We start from the raw sequence: 23,238 nt of genomic DNA, 5'->3' as shown, positions 1-23,238 counted from the left end.
CAATTTACAGCCTAAAATTTATATTTAACAAGCATTTATTCAGATTTATTTTGAATGTCCTAACCTGAAAGTATATTAATGGAAAATTACCTCAATGCAAAAAGAACTGTTCTTACAATAGTTCCCACATGCTGGAAAATTATATTTTATATTATATATTACATTAAAACAGTAGTAAAATATTTCAATTAAAATATAAAATGTTTTCGATCATACTACATTTTTCAAACTTGAATATTTGATTCTACTTTCTACCTGAACCTTAAAAACAGAAACCTTTCTGATCCACTTTAAATGTTGACTACTATACTATACTAAACTATACTATGCTATACTATACTATACTACACTATACTATACTATGCAGCAGCAAAAGGTAAGGCAAGTTTATTTATATAGCATATTTCATTTGCAATGATAATTCAAAGTGCTTTTCATAAACAGGAATAAAAAAAGACTAATATCAGCAAATAAAAACAATAAAGAATAAAAATGATTATAAAACAGACCAAAAGGTGTAAAACTGGTTTTAAAAGAATGAGAAGAAAAGACAGATTTAATCAAAACTTGTTTTTTCTTTTGAGATTTATTGACCAGTATTATATGACCACTTATAACGGTTTCTGAATGATCATGTAACACAAAATTTTAGAGCAAATATCAGCTTTCCCATCACAACACTAAAATACATTTTAATATATGTATATAAAAAAGACTTTTTACATTATTTTTTAGGTAACACTTTACAATAAGGTTCATTAGTTAATGCATTTACTAACATGAACTAATCATGAACAACACATGTACAGCATTTATTAATCATAACTGAACATTTAATAATGCATTATTAACATTCAAGTCCATGCTTGTTAACATTAGTTAATGCACCATGAGTTAACGTGAACTAAAAATGAACTACTGTATTTTCATTAACTAACGTTAACTAACATGAACAAATACTGTAGTAAATGTATTGTTCGTTGTTTGTTCATCTTAGTAAATGCATTAATTAACATTAACTAATGAATCTTATTGTAAAGTGTGACCATTTTTTAAGTGTGCTGTATGTAATTTTTGCCACTAGAGGTCGCATATTCGCAACAAACAAAGCCATATTTTGACGACGTTGTTACTGTGTGTGGAATCATGCGCCTTATCTCTCTACTACATGTACTACATCCTAAGGAACTGTAAGCTCTGTTTTATCATATAAAAAAGTCTTAGGTGTTATATTTATGTCTATAAAACAAATCCAGAAATCATGAGCGTATGACATCATGTATGGCGATACAGGACACAGTCGGTGTCACTAGTTAAAATGACTTTTTCTCTTATTACTTATTTCAAACATCCTTTGTAACATCCAGCATAATATAAGTACACAGGTCACCAAAATAACACTGTTTTAGAGTACTCTGAGAGCTGTGCCATATATATAATATATATAGTGTTTAAAATGACATCTTGTGCCTTTAATCAATTAAATTTATCACTATCTATCAACCTCTAAATACACTGTGAGACCCTATAATTTCTCCATCTGATAATAGTTAAAACCCTCCCTCATTGATTACACTCTCATTGTCTATTGCAGATATTATTTGTTACTGCAGGGCATCTGCTCACCTGCTGTCCCTGCAGTCTCTGCTGGAGCTGCAATCTGAGAGGTTTGGCCTGAGGCACTCGGTTCCTCATCATGTTTGCACGAGGATGCATTGGGCCCATACCACCCATCCCAGGGAAGCCACCCTGCTGGTTCATCTGGCTCATCATGGGATTAAACCCTGGTCCTGACTGCCCTTGCATGGGACCGGGTCCAGGACCAGCACCAGGGTTGGGACCGGGACCATATCCGCCCTGCATCCCCATGGAAGGGGGTCCCGGGTAGCCCTGTCCATACATCGCCTTGGGAGGTTCCATACCCATAGAGGAGTCTGGACCCAGACAAGGACCAGAGAAAGGGTCCGATGGAGGAGGCTGATCTGAACTATGACCCTAAATGGAGAAACAAATGGTTAGATGGTTGCTGTAACATACATTATTCCTGCTAGCTTATCTGGGACCCCTGTTCAACTGCAACTTAAATATCTAATCAGCCAATCAACATGGGGGCTTTAAAAGCAACAAATGGACTTTACCTTAAAAAGTGAGTAAATCTTTTGTAACTTGAAACGGTCTAGCTGGCTTAACTTAATTTTTAATTATGCAAAAAAGTAGTTTACTTAATAAATTTACTCACTTTTATTAAAAGTAACGTTCATTAATTGCTTTAAATCATTTGGGTTTACACATTTTTTTAAAGTTAAGCACACTATTAGCTTTTTTTTATAGTGTAAGGCATGTAGACGTGCTCAAGAAAGACTGCTGAAATGTAAACAGAGCATCACAGTGGGGAAGAAAGGTTATTTAAGTGACTATTCATTCATTCTTTTTTTTTTATTTATTGCCATGTCAGCTACTAAGGATATTTATGGCAAGAGCATTTCAGTAATTAACAAACATCAACAGTAAAAAATAAATAATTGAATATACAGTTTAAATAAGATTTTTCTGATTAATACATGTTAAAAATTCTAATACTTTTTCTGGTGTCACTTTGTTAAAAATGTCCTTAAGAGAGTTCTCATCATAAAAAGTCTTTCTGGAGTCATTAAAAGCAGGACAGTCCAGTAAAATGTGTTTTACAGTCCATGGGGTATTACAGTGTAAACATTGGGTAGGGTCTTCATCTTTGAGTAAAAAGTTATGTGTTAATCTTGTATGTCCAATATGACATCTGGTAAAAATTACTTGATCAGCTTGTTTCTCAAAATGTCTTATACCTCTGTGTGTAATTTCAGGCTGGATTTTGTGTAATTTATTGTTTTCCAGAGTATCCCACTCCTCTTGCCACTTGTTTAAAATGTAATTATTAATAAAAGGTCTCATCTCAGATGGAGAAGTTTGACATTTGTTCACATTTAAGTGACTATTAATGTGACATATTTGCTAGTCCAAGATCGACTGACCTGAGTATTTCAGAGATCTTCTGGAATTTACAGAAACAACTATCTCTAGAATGTACAGAGAATAGTCTGATTAGGAGACCATATTCAATGACTGGCAGTTCTGTGGATGAAAATACCTTGTTTATGCCAGAGGTCAGAGAAGAATGACCAGAATGACAGAAGGACAAGAGTAACTCAAATCCCCACTCATTAGGGCTGAGGACATTCAGATATTAAGGTCAGAATCTGACATGAATGCACAAATCCATCCTGCCTTGTAGAAAAGAGTTGTTAGTATTCTTACTGACCATGTCCATTCCTTTCTGATCAACTTGCAAAGGCTAGTCCCAAAAAAGATCACTTCATCATAAAGCTCAAATCGGTTTCCCACATCATAATGGGTTTGCTCTATACTCAGATTTCCTCTACATTCACCTGATTTTAGTTCAATGAAACCCCATTAGGGTGTGCTGGAATGGGTGATTCACATGGATGAATATGCAGCAGCCTTATGATGAGATCATACCACTATAAGCTAAAATATTGGAGAAAGGTTTCTAGCATTTTGTTAAATACACTGCAAAAAATGCTTTTCTTACTAAGAATTTTTTTGTCTTGTTTCTAGTCCAAATATCTAAAAGTTTTCAAATCAAGAAGCATTTTCTACACAAGCAAAACATATTGTCTTTTTTTAAAGAAATAATATGTCAAAATAAAGTGAGTTTTTCCTTAAATCAAGCAAAATGATCTGCCACTGGGGTAAGTAAAATAATCTTATCACAAATCGAAAAACAAGATTATTTTGCTTACCCCATTGGTAGATTATTTTGCTTGATTTAAGGAAAAACTCACTTCATTTTGGCATATTATTTCTTAAAACAAGACAATATGTTTTGCTTGTCTAGAAAATGCGTCTTGATTTAAGAATTTGTAGATATTTGGACTAGAAACAAGACAAAAAAATCTAAGTAAGAAAAGCATTTTTTGCAGTGTAAATGCCATGAAACATTAATTCAGTTCTAATGGCCAAACTAGTCCACTTAAATTAATGTACCCAATAAAGCAGCCAGTGAGGGAATGTGGCCACACCATTGGTGATTCATAAACTCAACGCATCTGTTCCGTGAATTGGACTTGCTGTGTACCTGGTTGATGAGATCTGGTATGCCAAGGGCACGGTCGATCTCCTCCAGAGCGATGACGTCAGTGTTGTTGAGCAAAGAGTCCAGCTGGTCCAGCAGAGCTCGCTCATCACTCTGACCCTCAGAGGTGGATGGAGGAGCCAGAAGTTCATCAAGAGGGCTATTTATCGGCAGCCTGATACAAAAAAAGACATTAATAAATGAACATTCACTTACTTGAGTAGCAAACTGCATAACAGGCATACCTTTAATTTGTCTGTGCGTTTTCAAAAGAAATGTCAAATTCTTATATATATTAATAACTAACTTCAATCATATATTACCTAATGTATATATGATTTTAATGTAACATCAGATTTAAATTAAAACTTTGCGCAGATTTGGTGCTCATTTATCATCAATTACTATTGATGCTTGATTTTTAAAAACTAAACAGATTAGTTGCTCAATATTTTTGCTAAAATCAAGATACAATGTTTTTTCCAAGGTTTTTTGATGTTAAGACATTTTAAAACACCAGCATCTTCCTGAAATATTAATTGTCTGTAACAATATAAAATATTGTTATATAAAATATATTTCTGAAGGATCAAGAGACACTGAAGAATGGTCTAAAAATAAACACAATTTTAAAACACATCAAATTAAAAAAAGGTGCTAAAGTTTAAAATGTTGCTGTATTGCCTTCACATTTAGCATGATCCACTTGTAGGCTTTAGGTGTGAAATTAGATTAAATAACTTTAAGAAGTTATCATGAAGTGTAACATTGTTTGCAGTATTTTTTTTAAACATTCCACATCAGCAAAAGAAAGCAGAAAATGACCTAAATCTATAAATCTAGGTAATCCCACGTAGTTTACCTGTTTGCACTCGGTGGTCCCTCCATTCCCATCCCACTATCTGGCCACGAAGGGGACTGTGGTGGAGGAGCCTGCCCTCTGAACGAATTCATACCCATTCCTACATCATACGGCCCTGAGAAAAACAACATCATAAAGTTCATTTAATATGTCACCAGCTGTAATTAACCTACACTGGGAGTTTTGAGTCATTCTGAACTGTCAGAACTCACCCATTTCCATCAACTGCTGTTGTAACATGGATCTGGTTGCAGGAACGCTGTTAGATCGGCTAACCATGGGACCTCCCATCATGCTCTTGGGATTGTGGTCCATGCCTGGGCGACCCATGCCAGGGTGTCCGACGGAACCAGCAGGACTGCCAGAACTGGACATCCAATCTCCTGCACCTGCCATTGGAGGTCGATTGGGCATTCCCATGAGCCTGTTTGGACCTCCTGGTAACATCATGTTGGGAATGTTCATTTCCAGGTTTAGAATGAATGATTACACATTAAATGTTGAAAAATAACTCACCCATGCCAATCTGGCTATCAGTATGCTCCTGTTTGACAAGAGAGGATGGTGCGCTCTTTCTACCAGTCATGCCTGGCCCACTCATAGGTTTTCCATCGACAGACACTGCCCTCTGGAAGGGCACACGTTGACCAGAACCCATACCAACACCCTCTCGGTCTGGAACACACAATAATGAATACAGAATGCATTAATATTCAACACAATGGGCAGCAGTATTTCTCTTTTTAAATTTGAATGTGTTCATCTAGTCACAATAAGTATTTTGCATGAATTTAAAGGCCTCAAGGTGTTGTGACTCACCGTGGGCGGTGCTGTTAGGTCCATTGCCCTGCTTATTGCCCACTTCTGACCCTCCAGATCCAGAATCAACAAACATTCCAGGACCGGGATTCCTCAGCCCACCGAGGATACTCTCTAAACTTTCCAGCTGAAAAAAAAACACAGGATTGATTATAGAATGGCAAAAAATATGTGTTTGCAGTTAAGTATTAAATATCGACAAAACAATTTTTTAATAAAAAAAAAAAATGTAAAAAAAAAATTATATATATATATATATATATATATATATATATATATATATATATATATATATATATATATATATATATATATATATATATATATGGTTTAGAGCAGGGGTGCTCAACCCTGATCCTGGAGATATACCTTCCTGCAAAGTTTAGCTCCAACCCTGAGCAAACGCACCTGAACCAATTAGTTAGGATCTGAACAGCACTTGATTATTAGATGCAGGTGTGTTTGATTTGGGTTGTAACTGCAATCTGCAGGAAGGTAGATTCCCAGGAACAGGATTGAACATCCCTGGTTTAGAGAAACATTGTTGTTCAGATTCTTAAGCGATGACTATTTAAAAAAAGGCATGTTCATTTTTATCTATCCATCCATGATAAATCAATCATATGACGATATGGTGCTTGAGAAACGTCTATAAAAACAGCTGTGCTACTTTACACATTTTGTAGAAAAAATTTTTGATGAAGAGAAAATATTAAAATAAAACAAACCTTTTTAATATACATGTTTAGTAACATTACAAATGCATCTTATGAGACTTGAATCTACTTAATGAACACAAAAAACAATGAATATTACATCTATTTAAATATCTACTTATTAACTGAAATATATTCTAAAATATAGAACCAATGTGATGTTGACATGCGTCAAGAAACAACCACATACCTCATCCGGTTGTTCGAGCTTGACCTTGCTCTCCTGGTTACTAGAACTGGAGGTCGTGACCCCTGCCCCCTGCCCTCCAGATGCCCCTCTTGCTTCAAGCTCCTCCAGCTTTGGCTTGACCTCTGTAGCACCGGGCTCTTTGGAGTCATCCTTATTGAGGAGGTAGTGAAGGAGGGCTTGTGGCTTTTTTCCTTCTTTCGGACTGTGCTGCTCCTGTTTGAGCTCCAGATTCCTCCCCTCAGCACCCGGGTGTTCTGAACTAAGCGAGGACTTGCCGGTGGCTTCAGCTGTAATGCGAGCCACGTCATCGGGTGTGTTTCCATTCTGAAGAAGCTTGTGGAGTATCTTGTGTTTCTCCTGTAAGGTGTGAGTGCTGTGATGTCCACTAGGACAAGCAGTGGACGACACTCCACCCGAGCTTTGCTGATTAACGTTATTCCCGGATGATGAACCGGATGAAGAGGACACCCCTGTGGAGGAAGGACTCATCATGCCACTTCCAGTCTCCTTCGGGTCAGATCCCATCGGAGTGGACGCACGACCTGGAACAGGTCCACTAGTCGCAGTCCCGATGCCAATCTCTTCAGTTGGAGATGTGAGCAACTGAAGTAGCTTCTTGTGGCCTTTTCCATCAGGGACTCTCCGGTTGACTTCTCCCCCAGCGGATCCATCCTTGTTGGACTGGCTGTCTGGTTTGTCTGTGTTCTCCGTAGAAGAGGCCTGTTGCTGGTCTAACCCTGTGCTGTGAGCACTTGATGGACTCTTGGAGTCACTGGTAATGGGTTTGTTGTTGCCGATCGGGCCTTGCTGACTGGATTGAGTGGAGTTGATATTGGGAGAACTGTCGGATTTGTGGGCAGGTGAGTTGAGAGCTGAAGGTAGAGAAGAACCCACACCTTCACTGATGGCCTGGAGGGCATTCAATGAGCTGCTAGAGAAGGTATTCCCAACCGATGGACCTGAAGATCCACTACTGCCACCCATGCCTACGGGACCCATGGGAGAGTGCATACCTATGATGTCAACAAGGTCAAGAAATTATTGCTAAATCACAATATTTAAATCACAAATGCGATTAAACAAAAACTGTAATGAAAAAACTTGTTAGTAAAGCGTAGTTCTGAGATCACTAGTTAATTTGCTCTGAAGGCAAGACAGCTGCCTCACATGGAAACTCCAACTAACCACAAAGAAGAAACACGGGAAGTGCCCATTGCATTAGTGAATTAAACCAGGGATGGGCCGTATTTATGATACATGTATTTCAAATACGTATTTTAAATTAGTATTTGATAGGATTGATGGAAAGGCTTAATATTTTGTATTAAATACTTTAGTGTCTTGTATTTTTAAAATACTGTAAAATACTTTGTAAGAAGTCTACATGATAACATCATATACATGCACCCTCTGATTGGTGCTTTGGACATTATTAACTGTAAAAATAGTAAATAGAAAACAATAAAATATTTGGACAGAGTATACTGTACAAATAATTTTGGATGGACTGATGATGCCAAATGTTTGTCTATAAAACTAATTCCATAAAGAGAAGTCCTACAGTGGCGATTCCTACAATACTTCATTGGTTGTTTTAAATGCCAGTAGTAAACAGCAGGCATAGTTGCAATGTATGGTAAATGAAGATGTATGCCTAAAGATGTCAAAGTGACACAACATTTGAAAATTTAATAATCTCCTAAAAACAAACAAGTCATAGCAAGAGCAGGATATAGTATGTGAAGAGTTTATTAGCAAAAATAGAAAAGAAGTTTTCAGAAATCATGTTTTTACATTGAAGTATTGAGGTGTAAATTTTCATGACCTAATGTTTCATGCAATGTCTACATATGCATGGTAAAAGAAAAACGATGCATGTTCAAATTAATACAGCATTTTAAAAAACATGAAGCAATCTATTTAGTTTCAAATTATATTTATATCTATGTAAAATTTATTTACATAATGCTTACACCGCACTAACATTTTGAGTATGCGATGGAGAGAAAATAAGTAAATAACCAATATTCAAGTACACAGTTATCTGTATTCTGTGACTTTTCCAAAACTTTGTGGGTTTTTCTGTTTTTCCAAAACTTTGGCAAACCTGGATAATGCCATGTCAAAATTCCATGACTTTCTAAGTTTTCCCTGACCGTATGAACAATGTTAATGGTAAAGGGACATATGTCATGCTCCTTTATAAAAGTATTTTCTAGTATTTTTAAAATACAAAATAAAGTATTTTGCGACTGCTGTATTTTGTAGTTTATTTTGATACGCTTAAACTTAAGGTATTTGGTATTCTATTTTGAAATAAATTTCAATATATTTTGCCCAACCCTGGATTTAACTGCTTTCAATGATTCAATGCCACTAATTAAAAGAATCTTGTCTATAATCACCTTTAATAAATCAATTTTTAATAGTAGTAATATTAATTTAATAGTATTTTTTTTTGTAGCAGTATCTAAATAGTTTATGTATTCCTACTTAAAATGCCACAAAATGATAGTGAATCACAAAACCCACATGAACCAATAGTGCTGAGACTTTTATTTTAATATGCTGATGTACTTCCAATCTAATAAGTATTGAGTAGGGGACGGGGCTTTCTATTTGCACATCATTCCCTCACAGCAAACTAATGGTAAGAAAGGCGTGGTTAAGAAAATCGCAGCTGAAGCCATCAAACTGACATCCACAAAACCGCCACTTCAAACGCGGAAGCAAATGGTCAGACTTTGATTGGTAAGACTTTGATTACCAAAATATATACATTTTTAATTATATTACCATACACGAATTAACTGTGTACCTCAAGAATAATGTGAGCTACAAAATAATCATAGGAAATTTTGATATTACACGAATTTTAAACAATCTTTTTTTGTTGAAAATTTGATTTAAATGTTTTAGGTACGCATAAATAGAAAAATGTGAGTCATTACAAATCATATCAAATTCATAAACTCATATAAAATATAAGCAATACAAAAAAACTAACACTAAATAACTGCTACAGTATTTTAAAGTGGTCAGTATTTTTGTCATTCGTCAAATTTTAGGAATTGTTTTGCAGAAATTTGACAATATTTGCCTTCTCTAGTACAATCACATACTGCATTTCACAAGATTGCACCCATCTAATCTAAACTCCAAAAACAGTAAACATACCTCCAGGTGAAAATGGACTTGCTCCCATTTTAGGACTCCCTCGTATCCGCGGAGACCCCATGAGATTCTGCTGACCAGGATTCATTCCCGGACTTCCTTGAGAGGGACTTGTCATTACCATTCCATAGCCGCCACCACCATGAAACTGGCCCTGCTGGTGCTGATTCATCCCAGGATGGCCCATCTGATTCATAGAGTTCATTTGATTCATTTGATTCATCTGATTCATTGAGCCCATTTGATTCATGCAATTCATCTGATTCATATTCATTTGATTCATCGAATTCATCTGGTTCATTTGATTCATCTGGTGCATCGGGTTCATCTGATTCATCCTGTTTCCCGGGCCATACATTGCTCCGCCTCTGGGTCCCATGTGGCCTTGCTCATTCATGCCGTAGCCCCTAGTGTTGCCCATGCCCATCTGAGCATTCGGATTGGCATTACCCATAACTGATCGCATTACACCACCCTGGTTGGGCCTGTATCCGTTTTGCTCCCTGTGGGAAAGTAAATCAAGACAAAAGTTGAATGAGGAAAAAGAAGAGATCAGAGTGATGTGTTACTGTGGACACAAACCTCTGCAGAAGATGAGTAGAGAGGAAGGTGTGTGGGTCACTGGTGACTGGATTTCGACAGAGCTCACTGCGCGTTTGTGCAGTCACCGGAGTGCCATCCGATAAGGAGAAGCGATAGGGCGGAGTTTCTGCTCTACCATGAACATATGCTGTAACGAACAATACAAACATCATTAATAAAACAAATGTATTCGGTCTGTCAAATCCATTTCACACTGCATGCAAAAGCAGCATCAATTTATTCCAGCGCCCATATAAATAAGTTACACAATTCACACTTCCACACACTGTCTTTTCATATCTTTTCTGAAACCACATCAAGCTATTTCACCATTTTTTACACCTAGCAGAATTTAAGATCAAACTGATCAATGTAGTTTTTGCACAGACGTGTTATTATTGATACTTTTTCATTTTTTATTAAGCGTCTATTACGTACTTTTGTCCAAAAAAAAAGGAAATGTTAGGTACAACACAATTAATTTGATCATGTTATTTTGCAAAAGTGTACTTTCTGCAGGTAGATTTAAAACTTTAAAGGGTCACCAAACACCAAAACACATTTTTTGTGAAGTCTTTGAGTGTGCTGCATTCATTCATGAAAAAAACTTGGATCAAACTAATCAGCGCGCTCTATTGTGTATGCAGCGCAACACCAATAATTTGTCAAATAATTTGATTACTGATATCTATGTAAACATTCACTGTCTTTCTCCCCTGCATCTGTGTGTTTGTTTTGCCTCTTAGAAAATCAGCGTGTGCTCAAATCGAAACTCTCATTTTTATGCAAATTTTTATGCACTTTCCCTCCTCCAACATCCCCCCCCCCTTTTTTTTTTTTGTTTGATGCACTTGTGCTCAACCCCTCTCACTGGCAGTGCTGTGATAAAACAAAACACTACTGGAGAAGCTACTCGATGTCCCACCCTCTCATCGTGTTTTGGTTTAGATTACGTCAAAAATGCATGTTTCAATGCACTTCATGGGGCCTTTAAAGGGATAGTTCACTCAAAAATGGAAATTGCCATCATTTACTCCTTCACCTGTTTAAAATCAGTTAGAGTTTATTTTTTCTATTATAAAGCATTACAAAATGCAAAAAAAGATATTTTTAAAAATGCTGGCTGATGGGAGACAGTAAATAATAATAATGACAATTCCTTACATTTATATAGCGCATTTCTGGACACTCCAAGCAGGGGGGGGATTGGCTCATCCACCACCAGGAGATGAAGCCAATTATGATACGGGCATATATGGCCAGGATGCCGAGTTTAAACCCTTACTCTTTTTCGAAGGACATCCTGGGATTTTTAACACTACTTCCAGCAGCAAACCTAGCTTTCCCATGTGGTCTCCCATCCAGGTATTGACCGGGTGCAGTCCTGTTTAGCTTCAATGGGCGACCATGTAAGAGTTGCAGAAAGCTAGCTTCCAGCTAATGATTATGGTGAACTAGCTAAATGATGATTATGGTGAACTATCCCTTTAGGACATTTTGTAAGACAAGTAATGGAAACTGAATAGATAATTTGAAGGGCACATAATATGGAAATATGTTCCCTAAATGTAAATTTCAAACTCCAATTTCAAGTTTATTTGTCATACGCACATCAACACACGGCCAACAATACAATGAAATGCTTAGGACGAGAAGAGCCAGGCAACTTGTACATGTATGTGGGTGAGTGTGCGTGTTGTGTGTTTGTATATATGTGGATAATGGGTGTGTGAGTGTATTTATTGCAAATAATTTTGTGTATTTGGTCACAAATGGATACAATAAAATACACATAATGAAGACTGTATTGCACAATGTCAAAAATGATTTAATGTCCTAGTGTACTATGTAATACTTTATATTTATTTTGACTGGAATTTAAATGTGTTGTTTGTTTGTTTAATGAACATCTAAAACATTTTTGTTGCTTTAATAAATTACCTTGGCACCACATTTCAGAAAAGTACAACAAAAGAAGAGATGTTAAATTGCAAACCTGCTTCTTTATCTCATCTGACAACCATAATCAATCTCTAGATACATTTTCTTCTTTAAGCCACAAACATTGATAGCTGCTTTTGCTACTGGAGCAAACAGGAATGCAAAAACAACATCTCACCAAATATAAGGTTCCACATCTGAGAACCCTGGAAATGAGAAGAAAATCCCTGCAAGTGTCTGTCCACATACCTTCATGATAATGTCTCTTGTATGACCAGGGCTGACCCTCACTGCGATGCAGGAACATCTGCATACAGCGGCGCACTAAATCCTCCCAGCCAGGACGCATGGTGGTATGCAGAAGACTCTGCTGCTCGATCTCAATCAGTTTACCTGTGGACAAATACACACACTCAGATATACTACTAGACTGGTTTTACACTTCTGTATATACTGTGATATAATAGCTATACAATTTTTTGTTTCAGCAAGTAATATTCTATGATATTTTTTTTGTTAAATAAAATAATAAATGTGTTGAATTATTATAAAACATGAACTAAAATATGATTTATTTGATGAGGGTATTGCTGTTTAGCAGTGTTTTATTCATTTATTCATAATTATTCGTATATCACTACATTTCTAACTATTTAAATTTTTTTTTACATATTTATATCAAAAACAAAATATATCAGTGCTATATTACAATGCATTTATTGAAAAGATAACAACATAGACAACTGAACGATTCAAAGTAAAAAATAAAAGTATTTTTAGCAAACTAGAAAATCATCATATAATATTTTTATTATTAAAATATTATTTTTTCTCAAATTCTGTTTTATTGTTTTTTTCGTGCATTTCATTTTCATGATTTAGACAGGTTTTAAATAAACTATAAGCATGTCAAATAAATAATTTAATAACTGAATATATGGAATGAATGAATGAATGAATGAATGAATGAATGAATGAATGAATGAATGAATGAATGAATGAATGAACTTTTAAGATTTAAAAAAAATGTAAATAGTTTTTTTCTGGATTATAAAACTAGTGGTAATCATAAGAAGAATTTATTTAAAAAAAATATACAAATACACACATTCACACACAATAGATATTTAGGCCTTCTGTACAAATTATAAATCAATGCAAATGCAATATAAATCATGGAAGAAAAAATGGTGGGATTATCCCACTTGATACTTGAAATAATTTTATTATTATAAATATTACAATTGTGATTATTATCTTAAAACATGCATTCTGCAGTAAAGTAGTAATATAATTTCTGCCACAATTTAAAAGTAAATCAAACTCTTTTTTTTTTTTTTTTTTTTTTTTTGGACAGGATGTTATGACCTTTAAGTGTGACCTTTATGTTTACACAACAATAATATGCATATAACGGACCATCTGGCTATGAGTTAGTAACCATATTAACAAGATTAACATCAAGTTGAATGGCTATCTATTTTACCTGATAATTCATGTCTGGTGCTGAATCGTTCTGTCCTCTCCACTGCGGTCACTCTCCGTGCTACACAAATCATACATGACTGCAGGTCTGAAAGAGAGAACAACACTACTGTTGAACAAAACTAAACTCCCTCTAAATACACCACTACCTCACTCAATGGAAAAAGAAAATGTAATCTATTTAACTGACCTTCTCCTTCCTCCATCATTGCTTTAGGCTGTGTGAGAGCAAAACACTGCATGGTCTCATAGCGTGGCCCACCAGCCCCTTCTTCACCTCCAGGACCACCATGTCCAAACTTTACCAGCATACGGCAGTTAAACGTGTGGCTCTTCTGACGGGACGAATCACCTCCCCATGACACACTGTTGGGGCCTAAACATAAAGTTAAAATAGCACAAATTTTAGGTTTTAAAATTTTTTATTTATTGGCACAATTTGAGAATGCATATACTGTTTGAACAATGTTGTTTTTGATATCCATTATTTAAGTTGAGACAGATGTTTCTGGGTACAAGCCTCGAATTATTTGAACTGAGAAAACCTGATTTTTGCACACAAAGGCATTGCGATTTAAAGAGATCACTCAAAACATTTCATTATAATTTTCTCACACTCAAATGGTTCGAAGTTTGGTGCATTTCTTTTTAATGTTGAACACAGAACAAGATATTTAGAGGAATGTTGGAAAAATCTATAGTAGGAACAAAAAAGCTTTTTTCAACATTCTTCAGTATATCTATCTTACATTGTGCTCAACAGAAGAGGGTTTGGAACAAGTAGAGGATTAGTAAAGGATGGTAAAATGTTTCATTTTAGAGTGACATACCCCATTAAGGATGCTTCTTATTTTTTGCAGTAAATGCAAAATGTTAAACCATAACTTTACTTTGATTTAAGACCTTTGTAGGGCCTCAAATAATGTATGATTAATGTAAGACTTTAAGAGTTTAAAAACAGTTTAAATATAATAATACATTCAATATTCACAGTTAAAGGCAAAATTATAAGACTTTTCAAGTAAATGTAAACAATGCAAACAAATAAAATTAGTTTTTTTCTAATATTATTTAATAGAGCAAGAAGATTTTTCACAGCATATTACTTTTATCTTCTGAAAAAAGTTTCGTTCTTTTAGTGTGGCTGGAATAATTTCTCTTTTATTCACTTTTATTATTATTATAATTACACTTTTATTATTTTAAAAATAAAATTAAGGTCAATATTATTAGCCCCCATTTTTTTCTGACTGATTACAGAACAAACAGATGTCGTCCAATGACAAGGCCTGTCACGGTATCTCTATTTTGTTGTTCAATATATTGCACCAAAATATATTGTGAGAAACAAAATTACTGAAACAGAATCACAGTATAATATCATTAAATGCAAGTAAACTTTTCCAAAGAACACATCATATTTTCTAAAGAATATTTCATTTAATTCTAGTCATTTTAATGGTTTAATAATTAGGCATTGAAATCAAAATGTGAAAACGTATGTCCTAACTAAATAATAACAAATGTTAACAAAAAAAGTGCAAAATAAAAAAAGTAACAGCGCCTGTAATATCTGCTACACGATCTATTTTCAGTTGTCAGACATCCACATGAAAACATACTATAGTAATTTATAGTACATACTATAGTGTTTCTAACCACACACCTCCAATAAAGATAGAAAGGTTGTGCACTAACCTAAAATGTGGTTAGAATTGGTTTTTATGTGTGGGTGATGTATATTGCATCACCAAAAATGATGTCTTTGTGCTGTGCGATAAGTCGATATATTGATTATGAAGACAGGCCAACCATTGACTTGCCTAATTAACTTAACTTCCTCAGTTAACCTAATTATTTAGTTAAGCCTTTAAATAGCACCATCTGCTGAACTCTTTCAAAAAAGCTCGTAAAATATTATGCAGTGCCATCATCATGGCTAAGTCAAAAGAAACTAGTTTTTAAAAATTAGGTAAAACTATGCTAATAATATTAATCCTCTCTATGTAATTATTTTTTTTAAAAATTTAAACAAATTCATAGGATGAATTAATTTATAATATGGCTTTCAACTATATTTATTGTTTAACACCATATCAGCATCCATGTCATCCATGGCAAACTCAAAGGCAATTATAAGTATAGTGTAAAACATGAACACTATGTGCACGAGAAATATGTAATCATTTTATGTATAATTCATGTACATCCATGTTATTTTTTTGTTGTTTCACCTTGTCATTACATTTCAGAAAACGAACATGAAGTCTGAGGGAGTAAATACAATTTCGAGATCTCTCTTTGACTATTAATATATTTTATCGGTTCTTTTAATGATTGAGTAAATGGGAATACAAACTTTCCTCAAAAAAGGCTCTCTCATTCAGCACAATACACTTTCTGCTGAAAATGAGAACAATTTGGACTCATTTGAATTGGGAAAACTCTGATGTAAAACTCCTCTAGTCGCATATATCTCAATAACTGGTGTCTCTAAACTCGCTGCATCCCAGATAACAATATTTTAATAAATTATAGCAGACGAATCATTGAATCATGGATATAAACATCCTAATAATTTAATCAAAATAATTTCTAACATTTATATAGCGCTTTTCTAGACACACAAATCGCTTTACACATTTTTGGGGGGAATCTTCTCATCCACCACCAGTGTGCAGCATCCTCCAGGATGATACGACAGCAGCCATATTGCGTCAGACCACACACCAGCTGATTGGTTGAGAGGAGACAGAGTGAAGCCAATTATGATATGGGGATGGTTAGGAGGCCATGATGGACAGAAACTAACACCACTTCCGGCAGCAACCTAGCTTTCCCATGTGGTCTCCCACCCAGGTACTGACCGGGCGCAGCCTTGCTTAGATTCAGTAAGCGACCATGTGAGAGTTGCAGAGAACTAGCTGATTTTCAACATTATTAAAGCACACTTTGAACATAAACTAGTCCCATTTGATGTTCACTTTTGGAATCTCTGAGCATTTGGACCCAAAAAACTGTGACATCAGACTAAAAAGAAAAGTGAAGACAGCAGCTTTCGTACCATTGCTTTTGGGCAGGTTTTTATGCAGTTCTTCCCGGTCTTCTTCATGCAGGATGTTGTAGATGCTGGTGTTGATCAGCTCCTCCTGTTTATACTGCAGGTACTGAGTCACATTATCCGACACAAACACAATGCTGCCTTCACGGCTCACCACAAACAAAAACCCATCCAACGCCTGCAAGACAGACAGAGAGAGAGACTTTAAAAACACTTTCATTAACAATAAAACCTCAGAAAGCAAAGTACAAAATATTACAAGACACTATCCGAGCACCAATTAAATAATGTCATCATCTCTTCATATAGCGTACATAAAGCTTCATTCAGGCAATTCATTCATTCAAGTATACGTTCAAATCAATTCCCTGTGTGTTCAAATAATGTACATTCCATTATAAAAATCTACATTTGTATTGTGTATATATTCAGTTGAAAGCAAAATTATTAGGCCTCCTGTGAAATTGTAATTCTTTTTTAAACAATTCCCAGGTGATGTTTCACAGAGAGATTCTCTCAATCCATTTTCTAATAAATCATTTCTAATAACTTAAGTTATAATGTAGCTTAAAATGCAATTTAAGGGCTTAATTAGGTTAACTGGGTGGCACGGTGGCACAGAGGATGTTACTGCCGCCTCACAGCAAGAAGGTCACTGGTTTGAGCCCTGGCTGGGTTTGTTGGCATTTCTGTGTAAAGTTTGCATGTTCTCCTCAAGTAAAAACATACTGTAGTGCATCTGTGTATGTCCTGGTTCTCTAGGTTGAGGGTTCAGCGTTGGGCTGACGACCCATCTCGTAAAAATTAGATGTTTTGAAACACCAACATGGTGTGGCTAAAAATCTACTTGGATACAAAAGGCCATAAATAAATAGCCCAGGAAGTAAGTAAATATTAAGGTTAACTAGGCAAGTTAGTTTTTATAAGGCAATTCATTGGACAAAAGTGTTTCTTTCTGTTATAATTTCTTAAGGGGTTAATAATACTTACCTTATTATTTTTTTTTATTAAAAAAATGTTTTGGTTTGGTGAAGAAAAAAAAACAACAACTTTTCCATACGAAACAATATTACAGTAAGTACTGTGAAAATATATTTTTTCTGTTAAACATTACCCTGGAAATATTTGTTTAAAAAATAATAATAATAATTTCACAGGAGAGCTGCTGATTTTTTTTCAATTATACACTACTGGTTAAAAGCTTGGGGTCAGTTGTTTAGTTGTTGTTTTTCATGTTTTTTCCCCATCAAGGCAATATTTATTAAATGGAAATAATTGTTCAATATTTATTTAAATTTTAAATAACTGCTTTATTATTGTATTTAGCTTCAAATTAAATTATTACTCCAGCCATCATTGCTTTTATTACTAAAAGCATTGCTTTTATTAATCACTAGAATAAATTAAATTATTAACTACTATTGAACAGTTATTTTATACTGCAATAACATTTCACAATTTTATTAAATTTGATTAAATAAATGCAGCCTTGGTGAGCAAAATAAGCTTATTTTAAAACATTTAAAAATCCCACTGACCCCAAACTTTTGACCGGTATAATATTAGTATTGCATCATTTATTAATAGGTTTTAAATAAATATACAGTTGAAGTCTGAATTATTAGCCCCCGTTAGATTCATTTTTCTCTTTTTTAAATGTTTCCCAAATTATGTTAAACAAACCAAAGGATTTTTCACAGTATGTCTGATAATATTTTTTCTTTTGGAAAAACTCTTATTTGTTTTATTTTGGCTAGAATAAATGTGGTTTTTAATTTTTTTTATCCATTTTTAAGGACAAAATTATTAGCCCCTTTAAGCAATATATATTTTTGATAGTCTACAGAACAAACCATCGATTTACAATAACTTGTTTAATTACCCTAACCTGCCTAGTTAACCTAATTAACCTAGTTAAGCCTTTAAATGTCACTTTAAGCTGTATAGAAGAAAATAGTTATTAGAAATTAGTTATTAAAACTATTACGTTAAAAAAAAAAAAAAAAAATCTTCTCTCCGTTAAACAGAAATTGAGGAAAAAATGGGGGGGGGGGGGGGGGGGGGCTATATTCTGACTTTAACTGTACATATATATATATATATATATATATATATATATATATATATATATATATATATATATATATATATATATATATATTTATTTATTTATTTATTTATATAAACCTCTAAAATGCCACTGGTGCTTTACAAAACACAGTTATCATAATTGCTCGGGATGCTAGTATGAGAAATGAGCAAATGTTCTTCTGGTGACCCTTAGGTCTCTAATCTAACCTGCAGCAACAGAGGGCCCAGATGGTCCTTGTCGATGACCCCTTGACCAGTGGAGGACACATCCGCCTTCTGGACATCATCATCACCACATGAGCTTTTACCTGTGTCACGTGGAAATGTAAAGCATGTATTAGAAGTGGTTTAGAAAAATAGCAGAGAATATATTAGCACTGATTAACACTGATGATAATAAAACTATTATAATAGTAACAAGAGAGTCATGAAAGAATTGGCATATTAGAACAATTACTAAAAGATCATGTAAAGGGTCTAACATTTGGCAAGTTTTAATGCAGGTAAAAAGACAATTGTAAAAATCACAACTACATGAATATATATTCAGATGTGCAGCACTGTGATCTTTTCACAGAGGCAGCTCATGAAAACAGTGTTTTCACAGTCTCGGTTTACAGTAAATGCTACTCAACACCAAGTCCATTTCTTTAAACGCGAGTCTGAATCATTTATAATGTGCATCTGAGAATGCATTATGGGCCAGCTTCGGAAAGCTGTTTTGCCATCTGTTGTCAACAACAAAAAAAAGTGTATTTCAATGTATAAATATAGCTAACTTATGTAAATATTATTTAAAAATTTTTTTTTTTTTTTATTCAACAATATTTTATCAAACTGGGCTTGGCTCGGTCAGAAGCACCACTGAAAGCCTCCATCATCCAGGTTAAGTTTCTGGAGGAGTTTATGAGCTCATAGAGCTGGATGCACCACTGAAAGGATCTAGTGGACTCAGACACGACCCTAAACGTATCGACACTGTTTTTCAGCCTTCATAAAACACATAAACACTGTTATTTTCTTAATAAAATCCATGTTAGTCATTTAGCAACCAAGCTGGAGTCAACGGGCAGACAGAAGCACTCCCCATCACGCGAATACGCATCCGAATAGAGCGATTTATCCCCGCGTGCCACGTCTGGTGTGAAGCATAATACTTTTAAGACAATACTTTGATTAACCACGTAAACGGTGATTTTTCTATTAATTTAATCTAATTAAGGTTATAATCAAACTAAACAGAAATCGAATTAAGTAATGTGGAGTATGCTGATTTTACAAACATTATTGAAGTGCAGTACAGACATGTAACACCTTAATCAAACTATTAAAGTCATGTAGGACTTTTCTCTGCATTTTGCGACAGGAAATTTCATACACACACAGCTGTTTGACACTATAGTCTGCACCTATCAAGTCAGTAAAGGACCACAGACATGAGCATCGAGAAAGTGACGTTTTTTTTTTGCATACAGCATGTGGTCTCAAATTCCATTAAAACAACACTCATCCACCAGTCCTTAATTGACGCATCAGTATCTCAGTTTTTCACTGGGCATGAATGAAATTTTCCTAAATGAAAGTGAAACTGCTGAACAGCAGTTAACTTTGAAACTCTATGTGCAGCCATCTTGACCAGGTCACACTGGAAGAAGAGATAGTACTGTCTCAGTGTGATCTTCTGGCTAAATAAAGGAAATAAAAATGATGAAGATGAGGCAACAACGTTTATCGATCTACAGTATGTGCTATAACATGTAAAACGGGATCATGAAAGGAACATTTAAAAAGTAACTCATGTAAACACCTTAATCCTAGTATTGCCTTATTCAGATTGAGGCATATAATTGTATATTCTCAATAATATTCTCAACAGTGCTTAATATTCTCAACAGTGATTAGAACACAGTATAGTAGGGCAACAGCTTAAAAGAAGAAAAGACACGTTTCATTATTTTACATAGATTTAAAGAATTTCAAATGAGGATAAATAAACAACGCCTATTCATCGTTTTGCTGAGTGAACTCTGGGTTATAAAGTCCAAATCAAAAAAAGGCATGTACAGGCCTGTCCCACAAGACAAACTTGTGCAGACTACAGCCCTGAATGCAATGTATAATTATGAGAGGGATGAAAACAAGTCTGTCATTGTACAAATTCTCACAACAAACATTCCTACAAATATAAACTAATACATTTCCATTTATAAGAAATTATTTATTATTTACTGCTATATAATCCAAATACACAGTACAGCAATTAAAAGATAAACTTTTTAAATATCTTCAAATAAGTAATTTTATTAATAAAAAACAGCATCATTCTCCCATTTTGTCAGATATATCGTCTTTAGAATATATTAATTTAAAACATTTTGATGGGGGTGGACAAATTTCTTTATTTCAGATTAATTTGCACTAATTGCAAGGAAAGTACAGAAAATAAACCTGTGGCACGGTGTCAAGATATGAGAGAGAGAGTATCACAGAAACTGAATGGCAGAGTATCTGGCTGAAAGCACAAACCTAGACAATTAATACACGATTCAAACATCTGCAATAAAAATGGAATATGAGACTGTACATAACTCAGGAGTTACTTCACAAAACATTACTGATCAATGCGCAAAATGCAATAATAAGATAGGAACTCTATATCATTGTTTATGTAAGTGAACATTTTTGGCAGAAAATTCTAAACTTTTTATCTATAGTATTAAAACATGATATACCCAAATGTCCAAAACTGTGTTTTCTAAATATTTTTTATATTACAAGCGCGTTTACTAGTTCAGATAAGAAACTGTTAACTCATTTATTACATGAAAAACTTATAATAGCTTGTTTTAGGAAAAAATACAGAAAGTCGCATTTTGGACAATGGTTGCGGAAATTGTCTTGTTGTTTGGCTTAAAAATGATCTTATATAGCCAAGAGAAAACCTGTTTTATTTTTCACATTTGGGATCCCTTTGTAGGTTTCCTGAAGGAAGCTGACACAAATGTTTTCTCTGTACAACTTGACTTACCTGCTAGTGATATACCGTCGTGGTTATATGATGTACCTTTATATTGTATGTGTGAGTACATGCATTTACTTATAAATATATGTTTGTATATTTCTTATTATTTTGTTATTTATAGAATTTTTTTTTCTATTTTTAATGTTTTACTTTTCACTTATTATTCTTATTATTATTATGTTTGGTTTTGATTTCTGCTGTACATGTTAAAAGCTACTAAAATATAAGATAAAGACAGCGTTTAAAAAAGTACATAATATTTTTGATCACCAGAAAATGTAGTAAATGTGTTAAAAATGACTAAGAATCACTCAATTTAAATGGCAAAAACTGCATCAACACAACATTCCACCAGCCACCAGGTGGCAGCGTTTTAAAGAACCAAAGAAATTCATCAGTTTCCACACACTGTGGGCTTAGTAAATATTTTCACAGACTGATATGTAAAAGGGCAGCTCGAGCAGATGTGTACCTTGCTCTTTGATCTGGCGTATCTGGCGCACTGTCTCTTTAAGGATGGCACATTTGTCTGGTTTGACATTGAAGCTGTCGATGTCACTAAGGTTGGCTGAAATCAGCTCAGCCAGTTCCTCGATATACTTGCTCTCCTGTTCCCTCCTGCGCTTATCACATCTGGAGACAAACAAAAACACACAATTTAAGAAGATGAAACGCACCTAAACACCAACAATAATGCATTCATTCAAACAAAAAAAAAAGTCTCACCCTTGTCCTGGTGTGTCACATGTGGAGAGTTTGCGCTTCCTGTCCGAGCACAACGGCTCAAGTGAGTTCTCACCCACTCCACTCATGCTTAAAACATATCAGCACCTAAAAAAACACATAAAACACACAAAGTTTAGACTGGGTGTACATCCATCCAAGAGCTTAAAACGAAAGGACAACAAAACAAGCACTTCCTTTCCTTTACAAACAAATCATTTGCAATTGTACACAATGCACTTGAAGGCTTCATCTCTCTCCGAAAGGTTTTGGTCAAAATCTGCATGTGTGTGTGCACGTGTCTATCGCTTATTTTGAAGTGTTCCCACATACAGCTGAATGCGCGGAATGTTCCATGCCTCAGCAGCAGTGCTCTGTGTGTGTATGTGTGTGTGTGTGTGTGTTTGTGTGACAGTGTGTCTGAGAAGAGACACTGATTATGA

The 23,238-nt window shown here is 34.7% G+C and overlaps 1 protein-coding gene across 2 annotated transcripts in view; it reads right to left on the bottom strand.

Annotated features, from left to right (window-relative positions):
* Positions 1–23,238, bottom strand: part of ncoa3 (nuclear receptor coactivator 3) — an 87,523-nt gene that overhangs the window by 11,495 nt on the left and 52,790 nt on the right. For both annotated transcript variants that reach the window (XM_021479799.3, XM_687846.11), the window contains exons 2-17: positions 22,799–22,903; positions 22,545–22,705; positions 19,258–19,358; positions 16,963–17,137; positions 14,089–14,274; positions 13,900–13,986; positions 12,663–12,806; positions 10,473–10,620; positions 9,894–10,393; positions 6,717–7,729; positions 5,811–5,937; positions 5,508–5,666; positions 5,204–5,428; positions 4,992–5,106; positions 4,133–4,304; positions 1,627–1,995 (exon numbers count right to left, since the gene is read on the bottom strand). In XM_021479799.3, the coding sequence (XP_021335474.1) occupies positions 1,627–1,995; positions 4,133–4,304; positions 4,992–5,106; positions 5,204–5,428; positions 5,508–5,666; positions 5,811–5,937; positions 6,717–7,729; positions 9,894–10,393; positions 10,473–10,620; positions 12,663–12,806; positions 13,900–13,986; positions 14,089–14,274; positions 16,963–17,137; positions 19,258–19,358; positions 22,545–22,705; positions 22,799–22,884 (3,768 nt within the window). In that variant the 5' untranslated portion in view covers positions 22,885–22,903. The remainder of the gene's footprint in view (positions 1–1,626; positions 1,996–4,132; positions 4,305–4,991; positions 5,107–5,203; positions 5,429–5,507; positions 5,667–5,810; positions 5,938–6,716; positions 7,730–9,893; positions 10,394–10,472; positions 10,621–12,662; positions 12,807–13,899; positions 13,987–14,088; positions 14,275–16,962; positions 17,138–19,257; positions 19,359–22,544; positions 22,706–22,798; positions 22,904–23,238) is intronic.

The sequence above is a fragment of the Danio rerio genome, chromosome 11, assembly GCF_049306965.1.
Source record: "Danio rerio strain Tuebingen ecotype United States chromosome 11, GRCz12tu, whole genome shotgun sequence".
Classification (NCBI taxonomy): Eukaryota; Metazoa; Chordata; class Actinopteri; order Cypriniformes; family Danionidae; genus Danio; species Danio rerio.
Note: the sequence above shows the minus strand (reverse complement) of the source record. Positions and strands in the feature narration are given on the sequence as shown.